General features: G+C 38.2%; 1 protein-coding gene across 2 annotated transcripts in view; it reads left to right on the top strand.

The window, feature by feature from the left end:
* The window catches only part of RASA3 (RAS p21 protein activator 3), a 153098-nt gene that overhangs the window by 115545 nt on the left and 12597 nt on the right, over positions 1-24956 (top strand). For both annotated transcript variants that reach the window (XM_075200169.1, XM_075200168.1), the window contains exons 8-17: positions 941-1017; positions 2564-2668; positions 4953-5106; positions 10984-11132; positions 12258-12372; positions 15714-15788; positions 17003-17126; positions 21000-21106; positions 22445-22522; positions 24432-24509. In XM_075200169.1, coding sequence (XP_075056270.1) covers positions 941-1017; positions 2564-2668; positions 4953-5106; positions 10984-11132; positions 12258-12372; positions 15714-15788; positions 17003-17126; positions 21000-21106; positions 22445-22522; positions 24432-24509 — 1062 coding nt within the window. The remainder of the gene's footprint in view (positions 1-940; positions 1018-2563; positions 2669-4952; positions 5107-10983; positions 11133-12257; positions 12373-15713; positions 15789-17002; positions 17127-20999; positions 21107-22444; positions 22523-24431; positions 24510-24956) is intronic.

The following is a 24956-nucleotide window of genomic DNA, read 5'->3' as shown; positions in this document are numbered from 1 at the left end:
ACAAAAAGAAAAGAGACTGTATTAACAGCAGGTTTGTCCACAAATATACACTGAAGTAAAAAAAAAAAAAAAAAAAAGTATTGACAGTTCCTACCATTTCCTTTATAACGGATATGCAAAAGGTCTTCTTTTTTTTTTTTTGGCAACACCTACCCCACCCATGTGAAATGAGAGCTGCAGCTCTACTGAGGTTTTTGTGTTTTTTTTTTTAAATGTTGTGGTACTACTTTGGGTGTGGCAGACTTTGCTTAGCATCTTTAGAAGATTTTTATTCCCCTTTTTAAACATCTCTCACAGTATGCTCACATCCTTTAAACAGCTGATCTGCTATTGAATCATTGTCACCCTATCTAATTAAAGATTGGTCTAGACTTGCATTTGTAATGCACCTGTTAGCATTTGGAGACATTACATTTGATAAATATGTTAAAGGTCTTTTACTGAAGTAAAAGCAAGATGCTCCATGATATTTTGTAAAAATAAAATGATGCTGTCACTCACAGCAACTGATGAGGATTAGTGTGACCACAGTAGATAGATGATTGGTATGGGTGATGAGTAATTTGTGCATTTTTTGTCAATGAGTCTTCTAATGCTCGGACACTTTGTTAGCTGCTAAGGAAAATATAGATTTGTAACTGAAGTCATCGCATTTTTTACCTAATGCTAAGGTGCATTTGACAAGGACAGGAGCACGCTTGGTGTCATCAGTCATCTTCTGCTGGGTCAGTGTGTCCCCAGCTTTGAAATGTGCAGCAATAGAACACCTATTACTAATCAAGTAATTGAAATGTTCAGAGCAGCACAGCAGCCTTACATCACTGATCTGTGCTGTTGTGGACCCTACTGTTTCCATTAAATAAATACTGAACGATTGTGGTGTCAAACGCATCTCTTTCTGAAACAAAGGTTTTTGGTTTTTTTTACTTTTTCGTTTCAGGTGACCAAGCCAAGTAGTTACAATAAGAAATCTCATTTTGAAATAGAAGAGGATGATGTGGACAAAATGGAGATTAGGTAAGAACATGATTCATAAGTCATGCCTGGTGTAGGTTGGTGACCAGCTTTGAATCCAGGTGACCCTGCTCCTGTACAGTGTCTTTAACAGATATGATATTACTGCTCTTTTTTTTTATCTTGTTTATGACAATGTTATAAACATCTGACTTCCAATTTTCTATTATTGTTTTGGGGATTTCTTGTTTTGGTTTTTTTTAAGCAATTGAGCTCATGTTGCAAGCTTGGCCCTACTGACAGACACCCCTAACACTTAGGGGAGAATTCAGTTCTAGGCAAAGTCCCATGAGAGCCTAGTGTGGTGAGACCTCGCTGTATGTTTGGTACCTAAAACATCACTACATAGTGCTGTGAGCAAAAGTCTGCAATCTTTTAGGTACCGGAATATCTAGAAATAAGCGCTACCATAGATTGTTCTAGTCTCCTACGGGACCTGGTGCTAAATGGAATCACCCCTTTATGTCAGCATCAAAAGCCATATAGCTTATACAATGATATGTCCCAAGTAGGCATGTGTCCTGATGGGACTGCCCCATTATTTAGTCACTGAGCCTTGTAATAGTGTGTTTGTTTTTTTGGCCTATGATTGTACCAGCAGCTGAGGAAATCTGTCTGTGAGCAGTGATGTCAGAGGCTGGATTTCAGCTGGGGTTCTTTGGGATTCTTTGCTCATAGTTCTTGTGTGCTCTGCTGGTAGGACAAGGTAGCGGATATATGTAGTTTTCATGTATAAATAAAATGTAATGTACTTGGACTAGCATTAGAACACTAAGGAATCCTATCCACTGGCAGATTTTAAATGCGATTATAGTATTTGTTAATTATACATGTTATTTTAAGCGCAAGCGGATTTCAAATCATTAGGATATGGTAGTGGGATCAGATTTAATGGAGCTGAGCTCCTCTGGGTTTTTTTTTTTGCAAAAATTTTTTAAAAAAACTTTTTTGAAAGCTTTATTTAGTTTAGCAATTTTTGCTCTGCACTTTATATTCACTGCTAGTGACATGGGAACGCTGTCTGTGACTGCCTTGCTGCAGGATCGGTCAGTGACAGCCAGACAGCCGGATCTCCAACTGTGTCGCAGCTTCTTCGGTGACAGCCGAGATTGTGTTTAGTGAGGCTGGTGATTGTAATCTGAGCAAAGCAAAGTCAGCCCATGGCAGTGGGATCAGTTTTAGTAGGGCTGAGCTCTACAGCGGGAGGTTTGACATCAGTCTGTGCTGAGCTGCTGTGAGTTTGAGCAGCGCTGACAGTGGCTTTGTATAATTAACAAGTACATGTGTTTTTAGCACATGTTAATGCACCTAAACAGATATGACACTAGAAACCATTGATTCTAGTGTTACCATACCCATTGGGGTTTCGATAATTTTTGTGTTTACTGTGAGTAAATGCATCGGGTATACAGTGATCATTTTATTGCAAGTAACATTCCCAATTTATATATTTTTTATAAAGTAGCTTGTTTGCCAATAAATGTTACCAGTGATCTTGCAACAATATTCACGATTCATCGTCACATAACCTGTACTTTATATTCTTTAGAGTTGACCTGTGGAATGCAAGTAACCTAAAATTTGGGGACGAGTTTCTTGGAGAACTTAAAATACCATTTAAGGTCCTACGACAATCCAGCTGCTATGATGCATGGTATGTAGTTTAGATCTGCAATGGTGTTTAATTTTTAGAGTTGTTTTAAACAACAATCCCATGAAAAAAATGGTGGGTTTGTTTGTTTTGTTTTTTTTATACATAAATAACGGTGACTGACAATAAGAAGAATGTTGGTATTTACAATTTTTCATGGACTTAGCATGGCAACCACATAACACATGATGTAGTGAGCAGAGAGACTTTGGAATGCCCATCTAATCTCTGTCTGCTCTGTGTAATGTAATATCCTCTTCTTCCTCCTCTGCCTTCACATGACATGCTGAGAGCTGTGAGCCTGTGTCTGTGTAATTGACAGTCATATTTTCTCACCTCCACTGAGATTTTGAAAAACAGGTAATGAATTGTAGAAAGATAACTAACAGAAATGGATGCTTAAAAGGTACTTGACTTGCTATTCAAAGAAAGAAAATGAACATTTAATGTGGGATTGCTGGTTTAAGAATTAATTTGACCATTTTTTCAAGGCCCATTTATTTATTGACGGTTTGCCTGTAAATCCTGACATGGAAATTAATATAACTATTTTAGGGGAAAAGATTTGTGTTTTAAAAATGATTTGTGCTTTTGTTTAAAATTGTCTTGAATAATTTATGACGAAAGATAGCGATTTAAGGCATCGCATGTTCTTGAATACCAAGGTGAATGCAATGTTGCCAAAAGTGGATTATTTTGCACTAGCTGATTAGCATTTTATAAATGCATTAGTTTTCGGTCTTTCTCTCAAAGCATAGTAACAGAAACCATCTTTCTTTCTACATAGTACAGTATTGTTGAATTTGTCTCATCCTACCTATTTGCATGCTGCAGTCTCAGGCATTGGTTAAGAAATTCCAAATGAAAAAGGGTTGAGAGAAAAAAACAAAAAAAACAGCCTTGACAAACAGGGAAGATTACAGCCAATTCACGGTTTCTACATAGATTACATATTTAAAGGATAACACAAGTTCAGTCCCACGCCAAACTCCCTCTTATTCTTACCGTTTGACTGTTTCACGTGAATGCGAGGTGTATAGGTAAACCCTATTCAGCTTGGTTTGAACAAGTAAGGTGACATAAGAATTTAGTGAGGCACCTTTACAGCCATTGAGGAGCAGGAATGATCCAACAAGCAGCTCATCTATGGTTAACTCCAACTCTGTCTTCTTCATTGTACTCCACTTTAAATTTAAATTGTAACTTTTTTTCGTGAAGTTCTTTAAGAGTTTCACTTGCTGATTATATCATTCATTGTAAATCGGTTTAATTACCGTTACCATTCTGAGAATCGGAGTTATTCGTGTGGTGGCATGTTGCTAATCCTTTTTTATGCCTGAAAGCATTTGCTTTCCAAGCACTGTTCACAAATATTGTCAGTGCAGTAGTTTTGGATCTAGCATTGACTTTGGCTCCGAATTCCTTCCTGTTTTCTAATTATTGGTTATGTGATGTCACGAATGTAAACAGGACAGGTTATTTTTCCAGTATAACAACACTGACGGAATAATAAAAAATGTAGCCACATCCTAAAATAAAAAGTAATAATTTCCATGTCATTAGTATGAATTTAAATTTCTTGGTAGTAGAACTACATTACTATTCCATGTAAAAAGCAAAACAAAAAAAACCACCTTATTTCGGGACAGGCGCATTTTAAGAGAGCAGAGACTTTTAAACACAGCGGAAAATATCATCATTTCATCGTTGGGGAGCAATAAAAGGACAATGGGGAGATCATTTGCAATGTCGATTTGGCAGTGTGTAGACATGTTGGAATCTGTTCACACAATGCACCCAGGTGATGATTCTCCATATCATTTCCAATAAAACTTTACACTAGTTATGTGCCTTACCTCCTGGGCTTGGCTAGTATATCTAATACCTTGATATGTATCATTGACTCAGCTGTCTGACACATGTTCCTGCTTGTGCTCTCACTACAGCACTCCTAGAGGACACATCTCTGTCAGACGCCAACATTCCAGTTTTCCGTGAGCAGAACACTCTGTAATACAGTGATTAACCTCTATATATTGGCTCTCTAAATATAGCCTGGACAGTGAATCAGATTGCTATTTGTAGCTTGTCGCTTTTAGGAGAGTGGTGTTTAGGGCTTTAAAATTGGAATTAGGTATATATTGGGATGGTATTAAAGTATTTGTGGTGGTGCTGTACTGTATGTTGTCATGCTTTAAAATGACTGTTACAAATGTTACAGTAACTCAATTTGTATATCTCATTGAGGTTTTGTAGACAAAAAATACATATTCATTTTTCTTTTCAGGTACTTGCTTCAGCCCAGGGACAACGGCAAGTCAGGCAAGCCAGATGATCTGGGCTCATTGAGGTTAAACGTGGTTTACACGGAAGATCATGTTTTTTCTAGCGAGTACTACAGCCCCCTCAGGGACCTCTTGTTAAAATCTGGAGATGTTGAGGTAAGTTAAGCAGTAACTAAACTGAAATGCTCATATATAAATCATAAAGGTAAACAATCATTTTAAGCTGTAACCTAAATTTTCTCTGTTTTTAAAAAGATTTGTACACCCTCTATAAAAACAAAAGACAAAAAAACTCAACTCTCAAAGCATAGCATCTGTTATATAAAATCACGCCAGTGTTTTAATTCACCAACAGCACAGAGCTTTTCTAACTAGCAAATTATAACCCTTTCATTGTCATCCTAGCAGTTTTTAAGCATGCAGTTGTTAGCAAAGCATTATTTTTAGGTTATTTTAGGTTACATAATTAGTTAAGGAACACAAAGGAGAGATTTATAAAACAGTTTTGGAAATAAAAAAAGAAAGTTGGGAGGGGGTGCTGGTTGGAAACAAACAATGTCTTTGTTATCTTATATTAGAAAACTTTTTAGAAGGTGTTTTAAGGTTGAACTGAGGAAGTGGATACGCTGCTTTGTGGTAGGAGGAGAAGATATGGGTGAAGAGGACCTGCTTCTCCGCGCACAAGTCTAAAGTGTGTTGCATATCTGCAATACCAGGATCTCTGGGCAAGAGAGGAACATTTCTTAAAGCATAAAGGGGGTGGAGCTTCTTGAGTGCAACATTAAGAGCTCTCCACAGGAACCTTCTTTCAACCTGCATTCTTAACGCTAGAAAGCTGCCAGTGAAATAGAATGGCATAAAGATCCTCATGGACTGCATTGATATTTCTGGCTCTGCGATTGCAGAACATAATGCCTTAACAATTCACTTGCAGCAATTTACAAGCTGTCAGATATCGATTGGTCTATGTCATGATGTTTCCTCAGCGAGTGTGAAATGCCACTTGTGAAAACGCACACATGGAGGGGTCCTGAAAGTGTAATCAGCACTTGCATTAAATAAAGGGGACAGTGGAGGTATTTCTTTCTGATGGGAAGAAAACATGTCATTTTTTTTGTACAGTTTTTTTTTTTTTTTTTTTTCTTTATAAATGGGGCATATTTTCCGCACATACTCCCGAATCAGAAGTAAATCTAGCAGGAAGGTACAATTGTGCACCTTGGCAAAACCATGGTGTGCTGTAGAGAAGGCAAATTTAAAATGTGTGGACAGATTTAGAGTTTGAAGGTAAGGGCACTTCCTGGCTCAACTCTAAATTTTAGTGTAAAAATAAAGTTGACCTGCATGCAAAAAAAATGCATTGCAACCTGGTTTGTCCAGTTGCAGATTTGCACACTTAAGCTCAATTTACGCCTAGCTATGATTTCTGACCCAAACTGGACGTAAATTTCTTGTATAAGTTCTCCACAGGCTTTAATAGGAAAGGTGAAGGCAGTATGTGTTGCAGCTCTTTCTGTAACCCATATTTTCATAAACTAACCTTGTGGTTTCTAAAGGGATTGAATCTTTTGTGGTGAGCAGTACACTTATTAAATTGACACACCCAGGCCTTCCTCTGTAAGCCTAGAAAAATGTAGAAACCCATTGTCACACAGTGTGTGCAATACATTCTGTTTCTGTTTCCTAAGCTGCGTTAAATAAATGAATTGTCAATGTCTACATGGTTTATAGAACTGTATAAATGTAGGATCAGAAAAACCTTTAAAGGAGAGCTGCTGAAAAAGAAATACATTCTGTGAATTAATCTCTCACCTCGTCTCTACAGCTGGTAGAAATTGATGCTTGTAATACATTATAATTGTATAATGGGGATGGCACGTGAGACCTTTTGAATATGAAAATATTCTATAGAAGGTGATAGCAGCAGTGCCACCACAATGTGGACAATCTTAGAAATAGTCAAATCATCCAAATGATACACAGGAATTAAAAGGGAATACAAGTAATTTTGAAGGGATTGAGAAAACACTATTCTTGGAATGATAAATTATTGCATAACCAAGTTAGAATTATATATAACTACACTGTTTTTGCACATTAAACTGTAGTTGCAACACCATTCAGTTAGTCTACTTGACCATCAGTAATTTTCGTTACACAACCCTGTTGTATATCTTTGACCAGTCCAGTATTTTTGAAAAAGACAAAGTATAAATCTCTGGGGTGCTCCACTGGTAACCTTCCTCTGATCATACTCCATTTACTGAAATTCTTACCTACCATTCAACCATCAACTTATCCATTTTATCATTTTTGAATCCCAAGCATTTTAATTTATTTATCAGCCTTTGGTGTTGGACAGTGTCATAGGCCTTTTTGATATGTTACATCTTTGGCTCCACCCTGATCTATTATCTTACTATTATCTTTTAGACCCAAACATCTTTGTTAACATGTTTCAATGTACATTTCAAACGTTTCAGTTTTTAGTCTAAATTGCTCCTTAGTTTATCCTTATCTACAAATTAATCGTGAGATTGGGTGACATTGGAACGGTCTTTATTTCCTGTGTCACTATTGTGTTTTTGATTGTTTTTATTACATTGCATTAAGCAGCCTTTGAAATGCACTTCATTGAAAAAGTATAATTGGAAGGGGCAAAATTCCTCCCAATAAATTATAGTATGTGACTCCATCTCTGCCAATTATAGACAATGCTCTCATATTTGCATCTTTTCCTTTATACAATTAGATTATTCTGCTAAACAAAATCTTGTGGGGTTTTTTCCCCATGGAAGTGCAAAGTAGGCGCAATTGTGTGTTTAATCCGCAGTTGGTAAAACTCATTGTCCTCCTCTCATCGGGCAGTGGAAACTTTTGCACCACCGTTGCTGGCACTGTGGTAGACCGCACATCCATGCACTTACCCATAAAAAGAAGGGTTTTGCACAATAAAGACCATTTGTGTTCTGGGGTTTTACTTTTGCAATTTCAGAAATGAGCCTTAATGTGTCTGCACACAATGTTGATTGTGTCTACCACATTGAACGTGTTCAAAGTGCATTCTATACACATTCATTAACTATTGCATGTTTCTCTGCTTATTCTTATTGGAGCTCATGTTTTTGCTTCAAATTGTGCAGCAGAAATGAGGGTCAGGGGGACTTCTGCACCCCTGGGCTGGTCCCATAGTGGGCTACCTTATGCTGGGTCACTGAAATTTCTGCATTTCCCCCCCTGCCCCCTTTAAAATGTTCTTAATAGGCTGCTGAGCCGATCCGAGCCTTGTCCCCGGTCCAAAATTTGCCAGCCAGCCCCTGGCAGAAGTGCAAGTACTGCTTTGAGTGGTGCAATATGTGATCTTGGGCCAGGTTCTGTGGAGTGGGTGGATAAATTGGACAAGGGTGCAGGTTTGCATCTGGGCAAACCATGTTGCAGTGCGAGGGACGCAAATAAAATTATACATGTGACTAGTTTTGGGATGGGATGGTCTTTAATAGACTTTTGTACTGTAATGACTGTATGCCTTTGGCTGCAAAATAAACAGTTAGATTTAAATAGCATTATAACTTTATAATTGGCCATCTATGGCTTTTGTTCATAGCCTGTGTTATGCTTAGTAAGCATTGATGTAATCTGCATTTGCTGTTCCTAGTCTCTTTCCTCCAACGCTTGCGTTCAGCTTTCTTTGATCTCAGTAGGTTGGCAGCAATATGAAGAAAAATCACTTTATTGTTTTGATGTGTGATTTATGTCCCAGATATACTTTAGGGGGCTTTATGTCGAGCTTCCTGTTCTTTGTAGAAGGGACATTTAGAAACATTAATGTGAGTAAAATAATTTCTTGTAATACCATATATGTAGAATGAATGTTATTGTTTTTTTTATGGGGGGGTGTCATTGTGTACTTTTAGTATCCACTTAATTTTAAAACTATAGGTACACTTACAAGTATTTCAGTTATAGCTTTATTGAGAAATGTAGATGTTTCTGTACTACTAACAACATTTCCCATGTGTTAATTTGCAGAAGTCCTTTTAGCAAAAGATACATTGTTGCAACATTTTAGGCTTATTTTAACTTTATTAGTCTACAACTGTTAAGCAGAAGTTTTTTGCGTACCTCATTCTGTTTAGCAAGATTCTGTCTGCATGTTTCCATGAATAAACCTATGGGAGATGCTATGAGCTTCGTCAGCGAGTCTCTTTATTATAGTGTAAGTAGATGTAATGTTGAACAGACCAAGCAGAGTTATTTTTCATGTAAAAATTGGTAAAATAAATGGAAATGTATTCTCCCTAACACTAAGCTTCCCTTTATAAGACGCACTTTCTCTGCATATTTACATGTCATGTTTTGAGAGCTGACATTTTTGCCTGTTTTAGACCAAATTGTACCAAAATGTCCATTTGTATTAAGCTGAGTACATACTAATGCAATCTTACTTTAGATGCGATTTCTGTGATTATTTTACCAATGCATTGATCGTGCAGATCACATGATAAATGACCATAATTTATTGCAAGTGTGAATGCTCCTGCGATCATGTTGTAACGTACCGAAACACATTGAATCAGTTGATTTGGTTTTCTAAACTCCCTAAAAATCACAAACTATGACGGAACGATGTCTGACAAATGTGGAAGTGTGTATGCGTGTACAAAGTCATTTTTTCAGTGGATGGTTATGAGATGCTGACTGTAAATAGTGTAGGTGTATACGCATGGATCTACATGCTCATCGGGACTTTCAGTCGTTTGTACAATCGTTACAGAAAATGCATTTGAAATAATATTGCATTTGTGTGTGTCCAGCTTTAGTTTCCAATGACCACCGTAGATGGCCAGAAACAATTGACATTTGTTCAGATTTCAGTTCTTACCAGCTGAAGGTGCATTTGGCCAGTGACAGCCGTCACTGTGTATATGCATTCAATAACCCACTGGACTAATGATGCACCATCATTGGCCTGTCCACCAAATGGTCAGATCTGTTCTATCGGTCTTATAAATGTGGCCATTTGGTCTTATGTTCACATTTGTTTGTCTTGACACCTTTAAAAAGCAATAACTTCAGGAGCATCGGCACGATCAAGACAGGTACAAGCGATTACAGACCACTTTCTCCTACAATGAACATGCTTTATATACATTTTATAGAAATTTGAATTTTTTTGTCATAATTATCCATAGTAAGTTTAAAACATAGATAACTCCTGCCGAATGTCAGACTAGTGTCAGCTACATCTGTCTGCTCAGGTCTTTATCCAAATGTGTTCGCACAATAGTCAATGTCAGTAAGATAGAACAGGTATAATCCCATTGTACCTGGTGTAGAGCTTCATTCTTGTAACTGCCAGTTATTAACTTCCTATCGCTTATACTGTGACTACTGTGTAAATGTCGGCAAACAATGTATTTCTGAAATTGTACATTTTAATTGTTAATTTACTAATTTTTTTTTCTCTCAAGTCACTGATATGTCAATAAGAGCAGTTATTTTTCTTAAAGACTGTGTTTATACAGTATTTTTAATTGTCGTCAACCTGTTAATTACATTTTGTCATTACTGGTAAGCTTTTAGAATTCAAAGTAACCCCGTCCTCACGTGTTGCGATCCTGTTGGTCAGCGCTCGAACAGGATCATAGTCCAGTTTGACTAAACAAGTTGCCAAACTGGATGATATCTGTTCAGTGCTCAGACCATGTAGTTGGATCACTTGCATAGTTACAGCGGCATATGGACACAGTAGTGGTAATCCACTGTGCATCTCCCAACAGTATTTATCAATATACTTGAATCAGACTATTATTGGATGTGGTGGTTGTTTTGGGACTACATACTACGATATTGAGCAAATTGCCCAATATGGTGGCAGATATAACAGCATGTGACTCGTCTAAGTATTTAAAAAAAAATGGTATTATAGAACCCACAAATGTGCATGATGCCATTTGCTTTATTTTATTTGTCTGTTGTGACTTTATTTATCTTTGTCCTCACATTATAACTTCCAGCATCTTGACTTTACAGCCTGTTTCAGCATCTGCTGCACATGTGTTGGGTGAAGTCTGCAGAGAAAAACAGGAAGCTGCAATACCTCTGGTTCGGCTTTTTTTACACTTTGGGAAGATTGTGCCTTTAATCAGCGCTATTGCAAATGCTGAAGTGAACAGAACACAGTGAGTGAGCTTTGCTGTTGTGAAATGAGTGTGAGCTTTTGTAAATGGTGAAATAACAGTCAAAGACTTTACTACATTCAGCTAGAGTTAGTTTACACTTCTTTGTATTACTATACACTTGCACACATCTTTATGACTGAATGCATTCAAGATATGTCATATTGTGGTCAACAGAGACTTGCATTCCGCCATATTGTATAACAGAGGCACATTGCCCAGTATGAAATCTCTTTATGGTTCTACCAACTGACCTAATGCTGCTCTGTGCCAACACTAAGGATCTCTGAGACTATTTAGTTATTGGGGAAATACTGTTTAATGCCAGAAATACATATTCACAACCAAGTCCAAGCTGACCAGCAGTTTCCTCAAAGGCAAGGTTCACTTTCTCTAATAATTATTGTTAAAAATGACTTTCCCACCCCTTATCTCAATGGTGTATTCCTCCCATGACCCAAGTTTCATGTTATAGAATAGTATAGTATTTTATAGTTGATACAGATTATGGTGCTAAGTAAATAGACATGTACCAGCCTGAACATAGTTCAGTATTGGATGATGCTAGAATTGTTTGGGGATTAGTGGGGAACCTATCTTGGGAAGCAGGAAGCTAGCTAATGTGTCTGAGTAATATCTTACAAGTTGTATTTTTTAAGCGACTAATCACCCCTGGACCTCCCATTCTATAACAAAACACATGTAACTGCACTGCCAGTCAAACTCCCTTTTAAAGAGGAAGCAAAGCTCTGCTTATGTTTCTGATTTCATTCAAAAACTTGTTGCGAAGCTGAATAGCTGTCTTTATTGCTGCCTGTTCGTTAGACTGGTGACACAACCTTGTGCCGGATCCGGCATATCCAGGCTGAGCACAGGGATATAATGTGACAGACTCCAGTTCAGCAGTTTACCTGACACAACATACTATGTCTGTGAGCAGAAGAAGTATTCCAACTGCGGAGCATTAAATGAGCAGGCATATGATATAATATATAGCTGCAAGCCACTGCCTGTTACAGCCACTGAGCCAATTCGGTGGGATGATTTTATGAGACTGAACTTGGCTTTTTGTTTGTGCTCCGCTTCTCTGTAAAATAAACTCCAATGCATTTATCTTATTTTCTTCAGAGACCCAAACACCATTTTCAGAGGGAACTCGTTGACGTCCAAATGCATCGATGAGACCATGAAACTGGCTGGGATGCATTATCTTCAGGTTACACTAAAGCCAATTATAGATGAGGTAAATAATGCACCTATAGTCATATGTAGGTGAAAATACATGCTAGTACTTTCTTCTCTGTTAACTATATTCCAAGGTCTGCAGGACTTGGGCCAGACCTCATGTGGTGGTTGTCACCATTTTGACTCTTAACACAAACATTTTGTCCCTCTGTCTCAGATTCAATTGGGCTCACATTATTATCATTAGTACGGTCATTTTAACGCTGCTTTTTTGTGGAATTAAATGTGTATCTCTATCTCTCATAACAAATAAAGAGAAGACAATATTATTGTATTTGAAAAAAAGAGAACACCACTTTTTAAGAAAGGTATGGTAAAAAAACAAAGTGTGATGCAGTTTCCTCTCCCATCATTCGCAAACGGCAAATCCACAGTATGGGGCAGATTCAGTTACCCGTGATATCCCTCAGAACATCGTGGCTGTGCACTTTTATTATTATTATTATTATTATTATCATTATCTTTGACTTATAAGGCGCCACAAAGGGTCCGCAGCGCCGTACATTACATATACAGAAAACAGAACCAAGACAAAACATGATACAAAAATATATACAAACAGAGGTGACAAGGGATGGTAGAAATCAGTGAGAAGTAGGCCGAAGCTTAAGAAAACAGGGCTAGCGAAGCAGGCCAAGAGGTACAGAGGGTGATGGAATAGTAGAAGGAGCACACAAGGAAAGAGGGCCCTGCTCCTGAGAGCTTACATCCTATAGGGAAAGGGGAGACACAAATAGAGTGGTACTAACTGGGGGAGAGATCCAGGACAAGGAAATTAGGAGGAGGACTGATAGACTTAAATAAAGAAATGAGTCTAAGGGCACGCTTGAAGCCTTTGAGAGTAGATGCTCACCTGATGGAACGTGGAAGATCGTTCCACAGCAGGGGAGCAGCCCGGGCAAAATCCTGGAGACGGGAGTGAGAAGAGGTGATCAGTGAAGTAGTGAGGCGACGGTCACAGGCAGAGCGGAGGGGGTGGGTAGGAGTGTAGGTAGAGATGAGATTGGAGATGTAGGGAGCGTAAGATTGACTAAGAGCTTTAAAGGTGAGGGTGAGGAGTTTAAATTTTAATTCTGAAGGGTATGGGGAGCCAATGTAGTGACTGTTGGAGGGAGACCGCAGAGATAGAGCAGCAGGAGAGAAAAATGAGGCGGGCAGCAGCATTGAGGACTTTATTCAGCACTTATTCAGTTACTATGGTAGAAACCTCCACTCATTTCTCTCGCACCTCTATGGGGTGCGAGGAAAAATGAGCAGAGATTTCTATCAAAATCGCCTCTGCAGAGCGGCTGCTCCCGTGTGTTTAAAAAAAAAAAAAAAGAGAGAGAATCTGTGAAGCACCTTTGTTAGAATCCTCTGAGCTGTACGTGCATAGTAGTAGCATATCATTTTCTAGTAGAATGAAAGTGGTTTAGACCTATGAAGCTTCTGTCTTCTGCACATCCTCACACTCCAGGGGTGCAAGATAAAGAAGCTCCATCCTTCCAAACTGTTCTTTATATTTGATATATATCAGCAAAAATATGGCACAGAAAGCAAGTTTAGCGAACACATTATATCCAGGATATATACTGTCCATCATTTGCCATATAGTGCCTCTCCTTTAGACCTTGTCCTGGCCAATTGCTCCTTAAGATTTACTTGTGTTCACAATGACACGTTGTGAAACGGTATAGTCTGAATACTCATTGTTTTCCCAGTTTCTGTTGTATATAAATTCTCAGCGTGCTCTGCAAAGCCCTGTCTAACAAGCTGATGTCCAACTACACCTTCTATCATTGTGTTTGTAACAGGAGTTGTGTTTCCATAATATCTGAGGTGAGCACTTAGGGGGAGCTGCTGCCTTCTGCCTCTTATAGAGTTCCAGGGAAAAGCCTGAGAAATTATTTTCATTTGACGTTGATAAAGGGGGAAAAAAAGTTTGTCAAACTTTCTGAAAATATATTCATAAAAAAAAAGCACTCCAGCGATCTTGACAATAGGCCCAGGCGGCCTTTAGGACAATACACGGCATATACATTATTGCCAAAACCATTACCTCTGAGTTGCATGGAAAAGAAAGAATTTCATGTGAACATCCATTATGTAGCTTGAGGCCGTTCTTTAAGCATTTGTAAGCTGAACTGACCCAACTGTGCATGTAACTAATTATAGCTGTTTATCAGAATGCGGTGTGGAGAGGAAGATTAACACATTCAGGGATATATATTTGTCTTTGTGTGACTTAGCGTGGGTTCATGCTAATCAAACCCCAGTGTACCATCAAATCTCACTTGCCACAATTATAGCTTTGATAATCCAGACATATTTTACAGAATCATGCTGCAATATTTCTGTGTCATCATTTTGTTTAGTCTTCACGTGAATGTATCGCATACATAGAATATCTAACTGAAATTGTGACGATTATATTCATAAAATAACTTTGCCATCTACAGTATGGCTTTAGGGGTAGAGCTACATACGTTTGTTGTAAGTTAGTCGTAGATCCACAGGCCCTGTTGGGAAATAGAAAAAGCTGATCAGTGTATAACTAAAAAGCTGCTATTCAACATGTCTTTAGTTTAAAGTAGCTTTGAAATTATTCAAATATGTGGCGAATAATTAAATGTATTAGAATTTTGCAATTTATTTCATTATAACAAATATATAATTTATTTAGATAGTGTTTTCTTCCATAGCATGTTAAAAATAAAAAAAGTGGTTGATAAAGAAACCAGATTAGTGTTTTGCAAACCATTCGGGTTTTGTATTCTGGGTTTCTTGTAAAACTAACTAAGGAACTTGAAAATCACAGATGTTACCTCTTCTGAAATGTGCGACAGTGACTTTTGAAAGTTTCACATCCAGTCATATATAAGGAGTGGATACACCCTGTTTATATCTGCTTTTAGAAGAGCACTGGTCAGCCTTCGATGGTAATGGTAATCTTTTTGTCGACACTGACTTAACACACAGAACACAACATTTCCGCTCACCATGACTCAGCCCCAGTTATCTGTGAGGCCTCTCCATCCTCAGGGAGTTTAGTTTTATTGTGCAGGACCACTAGTGCAGAGCTCCCCCTGTAGGACAAACCATGTAATGCACTGATATCTCATCTTACTATAAAATGTGTGAGAACCCAGCTGTGCTTGTATTCTGAATGTATTTATAGAATATTACAACTTCTCAAATTATGGTCCTTCCTTTTCTTTTAAGCACATGTATTTTACATAAATACTTCTGTTATCCATCTTACAAGTGTGCTTTGTATGTCCCATTAGAGGGTCAAGGGCAGGATGCGCTGAAAAAAAATATTTTTGTACTTTTTTTTGACAATATGGTTGTGTTTCTTAGATCTGCGAATTACATAAACCTTGTGAGATTGATCCTGTAAAGTTAAAAGATGGAGAAAACTTGGAAACAAACAAGGTAAGGAATCTGGGAGCTGCATAATATACTGTATATCTTTTGGAACAAATAGGACCAATAGTCTTGAGTATTATGTCAGTGTGAATAACAGCAGGAGACCAGACCACATAGATCACTAATAACCAGGCAACATCAACCTCATTACTTTAAACAATACTTTGATTAAAAAGATGCACTGAGGGACATTTATGAAAAGTAGTGTACCTGGAAAAGTATACCAACCAAACAGAATCTTGCTTTAAAAAGACAGTAAGGCTTAATCTGCTACAACCATGTATATACTCCTAAAATAATATAATTTGTCCTCTTGTCGCATCTCCTGTTTGAGATTGCCAATCTCCAAGCACAGAATAGAAAATCAACTATACAGGGTGCGTCCAAGGAGGATATATGTTTTATTAATTATAAAAATATAAAATACAGCTGGTCTCACATTTACAAGTAAGTATGGACAAAAATTGTCCATAATTATCACCTTCATTGATATGATCTCCAGACATTCAATTGTATTGATAGCATATAATCTGATCTAGTTATCTATGTCACATATTGATACTTATATTTCGTACAATTTTGGTCCATACTTACTTGTAAATGCGAGACCAGCTGTATTTTATATTTTTATAATTAATAAAACATATATGCTCTTTGGACGCACCCTGTATAGAATCTTGCTTTAATTTTCTATACAACTCTGCATAAATGACACCTGATTGGCTGCAATGGATATCCACATTTTTCTGTATGACAGGTTTAGTAGTATCTTTTTGTTGTTATTGTTTGTTTATAAAGATATAGAAACTCAATCTGTAACTGTATGGGTTTTGTGGCTGTCAAGCATATAAGCAGCTATACTACAAGCAGATATTATTGAAGTTATTTTTCATAGTCTACAAGTCCTCTACTCCATCATCCCTTTTTAATAGGCACTGTGTACACCAATGTATACCATTTAGCACACAACAATGTTCTGTACATGGGCTAAAGGGTTCTTCCTAGTGTATTTTTTATTCATTGTTCTCTGTCAGTTCTCTAACATTCTGTTTTGCCAAATGTGTTAAATCTTGCGAGTGGGACATTTTTTAGAATAAAGTTGGTCACAGTGTTGTAACACATTGTATACACCAAAGATCATAAACTTGTCACTCTCCAGGTTGCTAAAACCTTCCCCATATGCTCACAATACTTTGTTTTTCTGGTTTGGATTCATGTAGGAAAACTTGAAGCATTATGTTGACCAGATTTTTAATGTCATTACAAAATCGGGGGTTAGCTGCCCAACTGTAATGTGTGACATCTTCTTCTCTTTGAGAGAGTCTGCTGCAAATCGTTTCCAAGGTAAGCACAAGTTGGAGTTCATGTCAGAACACCATACATCTCAGTATTTACATCTCCCTGAACATCGCTATCTCCCATTCTCTACTTATCTTTGTGCTACTGTCTTTCTACTATTAACACATAGATGTCTCAACACCACCTAAAGCTTAACATGTCCAAACAGAGCTCGTCTTTCCTCTTCCCACTGTCACCACCTCCCGTGAAATCTTTCTCACCATCAGTCCTGCCACAATTGTCTCAGTTTTCTAAATCTGCTGCTTAGGTGTCACATCTAGTCCTGCTGTCTCCACCTTTTGTAATACGTTTAGAATTAGAATATATATTTTACTTGTTTCCAATGCTCTTATCCATCCTCTTATTTCCTGCTCTGCTGCAACCTCCTCTTATTTGGCGATACCCTCAGTCTTCTGTCCTAAATGCTCTGACAAGTCTGATCTTCCTCTCTTGAAACTTCACACCCTCTGAAACCCCTACATATATGCTCTCGATATGCTCTATAATCCAATTTAATTGCTCACCCTCACTAACACCTTTCATACAACTTGAACATCATGTCAAAATCTATGCCCTCTTAGTTCTGCCTCTAATCTGCATCTTGACTCTCCGATATCCACACTCGCCCCTATCTACAAGACTTCTCCTGTGCTGCTACCCAACTATAGAATTCCCTACTGTGCCTGACCAGACTCTCCCCAGCCTTCAAATCTGGAAACACTCTCTGGAAACCCATTTTATTTTTTTTAATAGAGCCTACCCTATTTCTAGCTATACAGCTCACACTGGTATAGCAGCACAACGGTCCCAATCTCCACTCTAAGCAACATTCAATCCTTTGCTTCAGCTATGTCCTTTGCCCACTAAATTATAAGTTGTTATACGCAGGACCTCATTTACCCTTTTGTTTAATTCACACATCCCTGTTTGATGTGTGACCTGTGTCTTCTGGAGCTGCGGAGCACTATGGCGCCTTACAAATCAATGACTATAGTAATAATGCAAAGGAACCCCAATATATATATATATATATATATTACACACATGCACAGCCAAGCATGAGGTTGTAAGTCTACTAAACATGTTGCCATGTTGTGGCGTATTTCACGCTCTTCTTGGTTTCTGCCTTTAGCACTGCTTCAGGTACACATTTCCTAAGTGCTGTTGTCACAATTCCAATAAACTCACTGAAATGGTTCATGCAACAGAATTAAAATCCTCCTCACATCATCTTGGTGCCTACAAGCTTGAATCACGTTCCCCTCGCTATCCAGACATTATTTAAACCTTACGAGGCAAATTCTTTGTGGTGAAATAAAGTGGAAGGCTAAAAACAACAGTGTGTGTACAACTTGGACAACCTTCTTCTACTGATGGAAAATAAATTCCTTTTAAATCTTCAGCATCATACTGCCTAAAAGTGCAGACTCACTGGGAAATAGTTGTTGTCTTTGTATTAGAACCAAGAAGGTCAGATGGTTTACACGTCGGGGGATGTTTAAGAAATCTGCTCAGTTAACTATGGAAATTCCAGTATTGCGAAAAATAATCATACAAAATGCAGTAAATGCTGCTTATTCCATTGACTAATATAGGTTGTTTACACAGAAGACCTTTCTTGCTGCACTTAAATATATAAAGATCTATTATAATGATGTTTATTGTTATGTCATGTAAATTAGGTTGAACTACTTAACATTCTCTTTCCGTCTACAGTAAGCCGTTGTTTCGTTCAGATCCTTGAAGGGATATATCCCACAAACTCTTTTATATTCTTTTATTTTGTTTTTTGTTAGGTATCCTTTGAGGTTTCCTGATAAAATGTCAGGAGATCACATAGTTTTAGGAGAGGGAGAGCATGGGGGTGTCCATTTTAAGAATGTCTCAACTTAAAGTAGAGTGAACCACTAAAAATAGCTACTGCTGGTCAGATGGTCACTGGATTTCAGTTCTACTTTTAGTTGCCTTGCATGATGTATATATTTAAAGTTCAGTTTTCACTCCTTCAAACCGATGGGAGTCCTGCTATGTTGATTGAGGAGAAACCGCAGTAGCTGCGAAAAGGGAAGAGCTGTGTCTGGGCCTCCTGCCAAAGGGAAGTCTATTCATGGCCTGTCCTGCAGCGGAAGTACCTGGGCATCTTGTCAAAGTGAAGGATCACTATGTCTGTTCCTCCAAACTAGGGTCAAAAGGATTGATCTTTTCCTGTCTTGAATTTCACAGAATGTGACCAAAACATACTGCCAAGGTGGGATGCACCTCTGCTATGAAGTGCCTGGTTGTACCACCATTTTGCAGTTATAAAAATTGTGAGAGATCATGTCCTGAATTACCCTCTGATGGAGTCTCTCAATTGTGGCGTTGCTCTCTATAGTTTGCAAATCTGTCTACATGCCTGCCCAACAGAGCATGTTTCATGGAAGCCCTCATAGGAGCACAGGCAACTGTATAATATTGTGTGACACTAATTCTCCTATCTGTTTCTGTGATGAGAGCATCTACAAAACATGCTCTGTGGGTGAGACTTAGTAACAGGTTCCAGGAGCATTGCTCTAAACAAAGCCTTAAGCGGAGTCAACATAGGACAAGGAATTCTCATGCATGATATTGGTGTCCAGGGCTGGTTCAGGGAAGGTAGGTCCTATTGCTAGAAATATAGAATAGAAATTACGCATGGGTCATCGGTCTGATGCCAACTGTCCAAAATGTAACTCGCCCAGAGTGGGTTCTGGCATATGTTATGGGACTGCCTGGTGGTTCATAGTTTTTGGTATGAGGTCTGGGAGTGTGTTCTTGATACAGTGCCTGCTGCTCCCGCCATTGATCCCAAGTGGTGTTTGATGATGTTGCTGTTTCTGGGTACTCTATATCTGACGAGATGGTTATAATTGTTCTCATTGTTATGTGACTGGTATGCCATGTCTTAGACCATTTGTGCGACAATTTGCTTTAGTTACTAAGATTCTCTACGTATATATTTAAGGGCAGTGGCTTAAGTACCAGTGGTAATCATGCATCCTTATGCTCTGCGATTTTTGTTTTTGTATTTTGTGTAGTCTTTTGTATGTTTTTTGTTTTGTCTTTTCTATTTTCTGTTGAAAAAAATAATAAAAAAAGAAATATTGAATAGAAACGCCTATGATAATTTCACCTAGATTATAAATCGAGCTCTCATAAACCATGCTGGTCCATCATTTTGTAAAATAGTCAGGTCGCATCTTATGGTTTTCAGTCTATAGAAATACCTTTTACTTTGATGTTTAACTGTAATGAAACACCACAAGTTAATGATTTGTATTTATTTGTATTATGATGTTCTTTTTTTGTAAAATTATTCTGGAGTGTTGTAGTATACAACATTCTAAATGAAGTGCAGTTATAGGACCAAGATTACCTTTTCAATGTGTATCTTTTATAAAATAGTTGGTTTTTTTTATTCATATTGCACAGTTCGGTGTACCAAATGGGGATTCTTTATACGTGGGACTCCTATTACAAACAATGTCAGAGCAGTCATTTCTTGAAATACATGCTAGAATTAAACAAATCTGCTTTTTACCCAGATGCCTCTGTTTCCTATGCCATGCTTTACAATGCATACAAAGAGCAGCCAAATTGTCTAGTGTACTAGATAAATAAGTAGCTATATTGAATCCCCTGTCATTCATTTCTCTAAAGTCTGACTGTAGGACTTTCATGGTGCGTGCTTTGAATATCAAAGAGTCTCCAGCAGAAGGTAGCAGCATGCATGTCACTTCTGGCCCCCGCTTTCATCTGAAGCATGTTCATAGCTGCAGTTGTTCAGTTGCTCTCGCATTTAATTGATTGCTTCTCACTTTGCATTAAATACATTAAGTTTGTGTGTTCTCTCTGTCCTAGGTGACTCTGATGTAAGATATACCGCTGTGAGCAGCTTCATTTTCCTGCGGTTCTTTGCACCTGCCATCCTGTCTCCTAACCTTTTCCAGCTCAGTCCTCACCACCCAGTAAGTGCCTTGAAAGATCCTTGTTTAGTTTCAGCAATGTGTCAGAACTGATTGAATGAAACTCCTATGGTGCAGATAGCACATGCTGTGCCAGACTTCATGTTTAATGTGGGGGAATGCATTACAAGTGACAGGCTTTGGGAACATATTTTGATGTGCATATATTTTTTCCATTTATTAGTAGTACTCTTGCTGAAGGTTATTTAAAACAGTTTATTTCCCTATTTTCTCGTGTTACATTATAGGCTTTAATAGATTGCACTAAAGCATACTTGCCAACTTTCTAACGTTGGCTTCCGGGAGCCTGCCGGGGGAGGGGGGCGTGATGGGGGCGGGACGCCAAAAATTTGCGTCATTTTGGATGGGGCCAAACGCCGCGATTCCCAGTGAATCGCGGCGTTTTGGGCCTAATTCTGCCCACTTCACTAGGAAGTGGGCAGATGCGGGAGATTGCCACACTCTCCCGGGAGTCCCGGGAGAGTTGGCAAGTATGAACTAAAGTACATTTTCAGAAATGACTTTAAATATAAGATGATATTTTATAAAATATCTTCTATTCTGGGTTGGCAGAAAGGAGGAGACTAAAGCAGACGTTGTGGGTCTGTTTTGGCTCCAGCCAACAGCCTGGCAATGTGTTGTCCATCAATAACACTCTGCATTCCAGAATTGCAGACTCTGCTCCCCTAATTTGTGGTATTAGGAGGAGACCAGGATTCTCCAATCAGAAAAGCTGATTGGATTGGAGCACATTTTTCTGCCACCATAACAGTGTGGAGTTTTCACAAGAATGTCGATGTTGGATAAATATCCTAAAAAAATAATAATAATAATAATTGTGCAATAACGAAATTTATTAACTATATTTTCGATGGAAATTGAAAGGATCTTCTAAAACTTATCTCAAGGTCTTTTTTTATTGTTCCTATATTTGTTAGTGATTGTGGCTATGTTTATTACAATATTTAACCTTTGATGTATCATGAGATGGAAGGTCACAACAGTAGAAAGATTGGGAATCCGCTGCAGTAGCGTATTGTGCGGTGGTCACCATCAAGATGAGACTGGGTTATTACAGAACTATAACAAAATAAAACTGATGTTATATGTTTATATAACAATAGCATGTTCTACATTGGACTCACTGCTCAAACTATACACTACTACACCGAACAGCAGAGGCGGGCAACCCATGGCTGTTCTTGCATGCCATGATTGTACTTGTAGTTCCACAACAGCCACATTCTCTCTGCCTCTGCTGTACATGTTTGCTTTTATCAGTGGATTTCTGTTATGGGCGTTTCCAAAATAGTCTTGATGATTGGATTTTATCTTGCACAGGATCCACAGACATCCAGAACCTTGACACTCATCTCCAAGACTATACAGACTTTGGGCAGCTTATCCAAATCTAAATCTGTAAGTATTGTATTTGGAATTGAATGTTTCCCAATCACAGCCTGAAGGGAAAGTCTTATGTCCTCCAAAGAGGGCATAGCACCAGTGGCAGCATTTGAGATTGAAAAATCAGTTCAGTAGTAGCTAAAGGTTCCACCAGGGTCCCAAAAGTTGCGTTGACTTTAATTCTAGCTATTTGATGTTTCGAATGTTTGATTTGTGTATGCAGTGTTTAATTTCTCTGTAATCAGGTTGTTCATCACTTGCTGACCATGATGCACTTCTCAGTAACATTATTAATTCCACATTGCTGCTAAGCTTTCTAGCATTTAGTTGAGCATTTCAGCTTCTTGTTTATTTAGCTCTTCTCTCCCTGCAGATCCATTATTTATGTTTCTTTTACGGAGGGCTTGAGCATCTGTTTGTCCTCAGAGGAGTACATAGGTTATCCGAGGATTTTGTTCTGGATGTTGTGTAACGGATGGTGTTCTGTCCTCTTGCTTTATATCCGGGTATGAGAATGAGTCACTGAAAAGATCCATTTATCAGCTGGATTGTGATTTGCCTTTGAGTCAGTGAACAGTGGGGTGAACCAGGGAAGACTGAGCATAATGCACCTGTTATTTCACCCCAGTCATTTAATTTTAATCTGTTATTTTAAACTCTATTTTATTTAAGATTTTAATAATTTTCTATCAGTAAATCTGGATTAATAACGAAGCATATAAGGCTGATACTTGTTTGCAATGTGAGCATGAGGACGCCTCATAACTGCTATTTTAGATTCTCTCCATCCGTTTGACCTGTAAATATGTTAGGATAATAGCTATGGGTGAATACATGTTTTCTTTTTCAATATTGTGAAATCTGAATGTGTCATTAGTACTCTACCGTTTTTGTGCAGGCCATTCATGACCTAGCAGATGGTACCGGGGAGCTGGCCTTTTATTGTGCTGTGAAGTACTACAAACACCAATAATAACCCACTTGAAATTGATCTTATTATTATTACTGGGTATGTTTATAATGCAGTCATAAGGTTTGGATCATCATCGGTCTATATATATTATCCTAGTGGACTCGAGTGCCTTCTTTTGCTCAATTGGTATCTTGTAGTGTAAGTGCTTATCATCATCTTCCAACCAAATTAACAAGCCCCAGTGATGCTGGAACTAATCTAGCCTGTCTGACCCAAGTGGCGGGTTGTCCAAATGGCATCCCAAAAGAAGTTGACTAATCTGTGCTGGATACTCTACACTTTACTCTGCTCTATACCTATGTTTTCTGTTGTTCCCACGATATAGCATTCAGGTGAAGGATCCCTCATTGCGACCCCCACTGTGTATTGTGTCTTTTCATGTATGCAACTTTTGCGCTTCTCTCTGCTCTCTTGCTCTCTCTTGCTCTCTCTTGCTCTCTCTTGCTCTCTCTTGCTCTCTCTTGCTCTCTCTTGCTCTCTCTTGCTCTCTCTTGCTCTCTCTTGCTCTCTCTTGCTCTCTCTTGCTCTCTCGCTCTCTCTCTCTCTCGCTCTCTCGCTCTCTCGCTCTCTGCTCTCTCTGCTCTCTCTGCTCTCTCTGCTCTCTCTGCTCTCTCTGCTCTCTCTGCTCTCTCTGCTCTCTCTGCTCTCTCTGCTCTCTCTGCTCTCTCTGCTCTCTCTGCTCTCTCTGCTCTCTCTGCTCTCTCTTGCTCTCTTGCTCTCTTTGCTCTCTCTGCTCTCTTTGCTCTCTCTGCTCTCTTTGCTCTCTCTGCTCTCTTTGCTCTCTCTGCTCTCTTGCTTTCTCTGCTCTCTTGCTTTCTCTGCGCTATCCCTCGCTCCTCACTGCAATCAGTAACCTTATTGATATATGCTGCTTAAAATGACCATTGCTGGCAGTGAAATAGAGAACAAGGTTACAATGTCAGACATGGTAACTCCCATTTCTTCTTGCAGGCTAGCTTCAAAGAGACCTACATGGCTGCTTTTTATGACTACTTTAATGAACAGAAGTATGCAGATGCTGTAAAAAATGTAAGTATCTCAAACAAGATATATTTTTAAGAATGCTGGTGTTATATTAAAATGTATTTTTTACAAACATATTAAGCATTTGTATCGCTGTTTTGTTTGATTTCTAAATTGACTGATGAAATTATGATTGAAGTAGTGAGTTAAAGCTTTTAGCTGCTTTCTTAATTACTTTCAAGATTACTTTTCATTGCCATCTATTAATATCAAACGAAAACATGGAATATAATAACTGAAGAATACATTTGGGTTATTTAACTTAGGAATATGTTAAAATAACGATCACAGTTTGTATTTCCAATTACAGATAATCTTTCCATTTTAATCTATTTGCCATGAGCAGCTGGTAGCATTGATGACCTACTTTTATATATTTGTATCCAATGGATTTCTGTTCTTGTTGGAAATGAACATGCTAATAACATTAACATTACATGATGTTATTGTGCA

This window comes from Mixophyes fleayi, chromosome 2 (genome assembly GCF_038048845.1).
Source record: "Mixophyes fleayi isolate aMixFle1 chromosome 2, aMixFle1.hap1, whole genome shotgun sequence".
In the NCBI taxonomy this organism is placed as follows: Eukaryota; Metazoa; Chordata; class Amphibia; order Anura; family Limnodynastidae; genus Mixophyes; species Mixophyes fleayi.
Note: the sequence above shows the minus strand (reverse complement) of the source record. Positions and strands in the feature narration are given on the sequence as shown.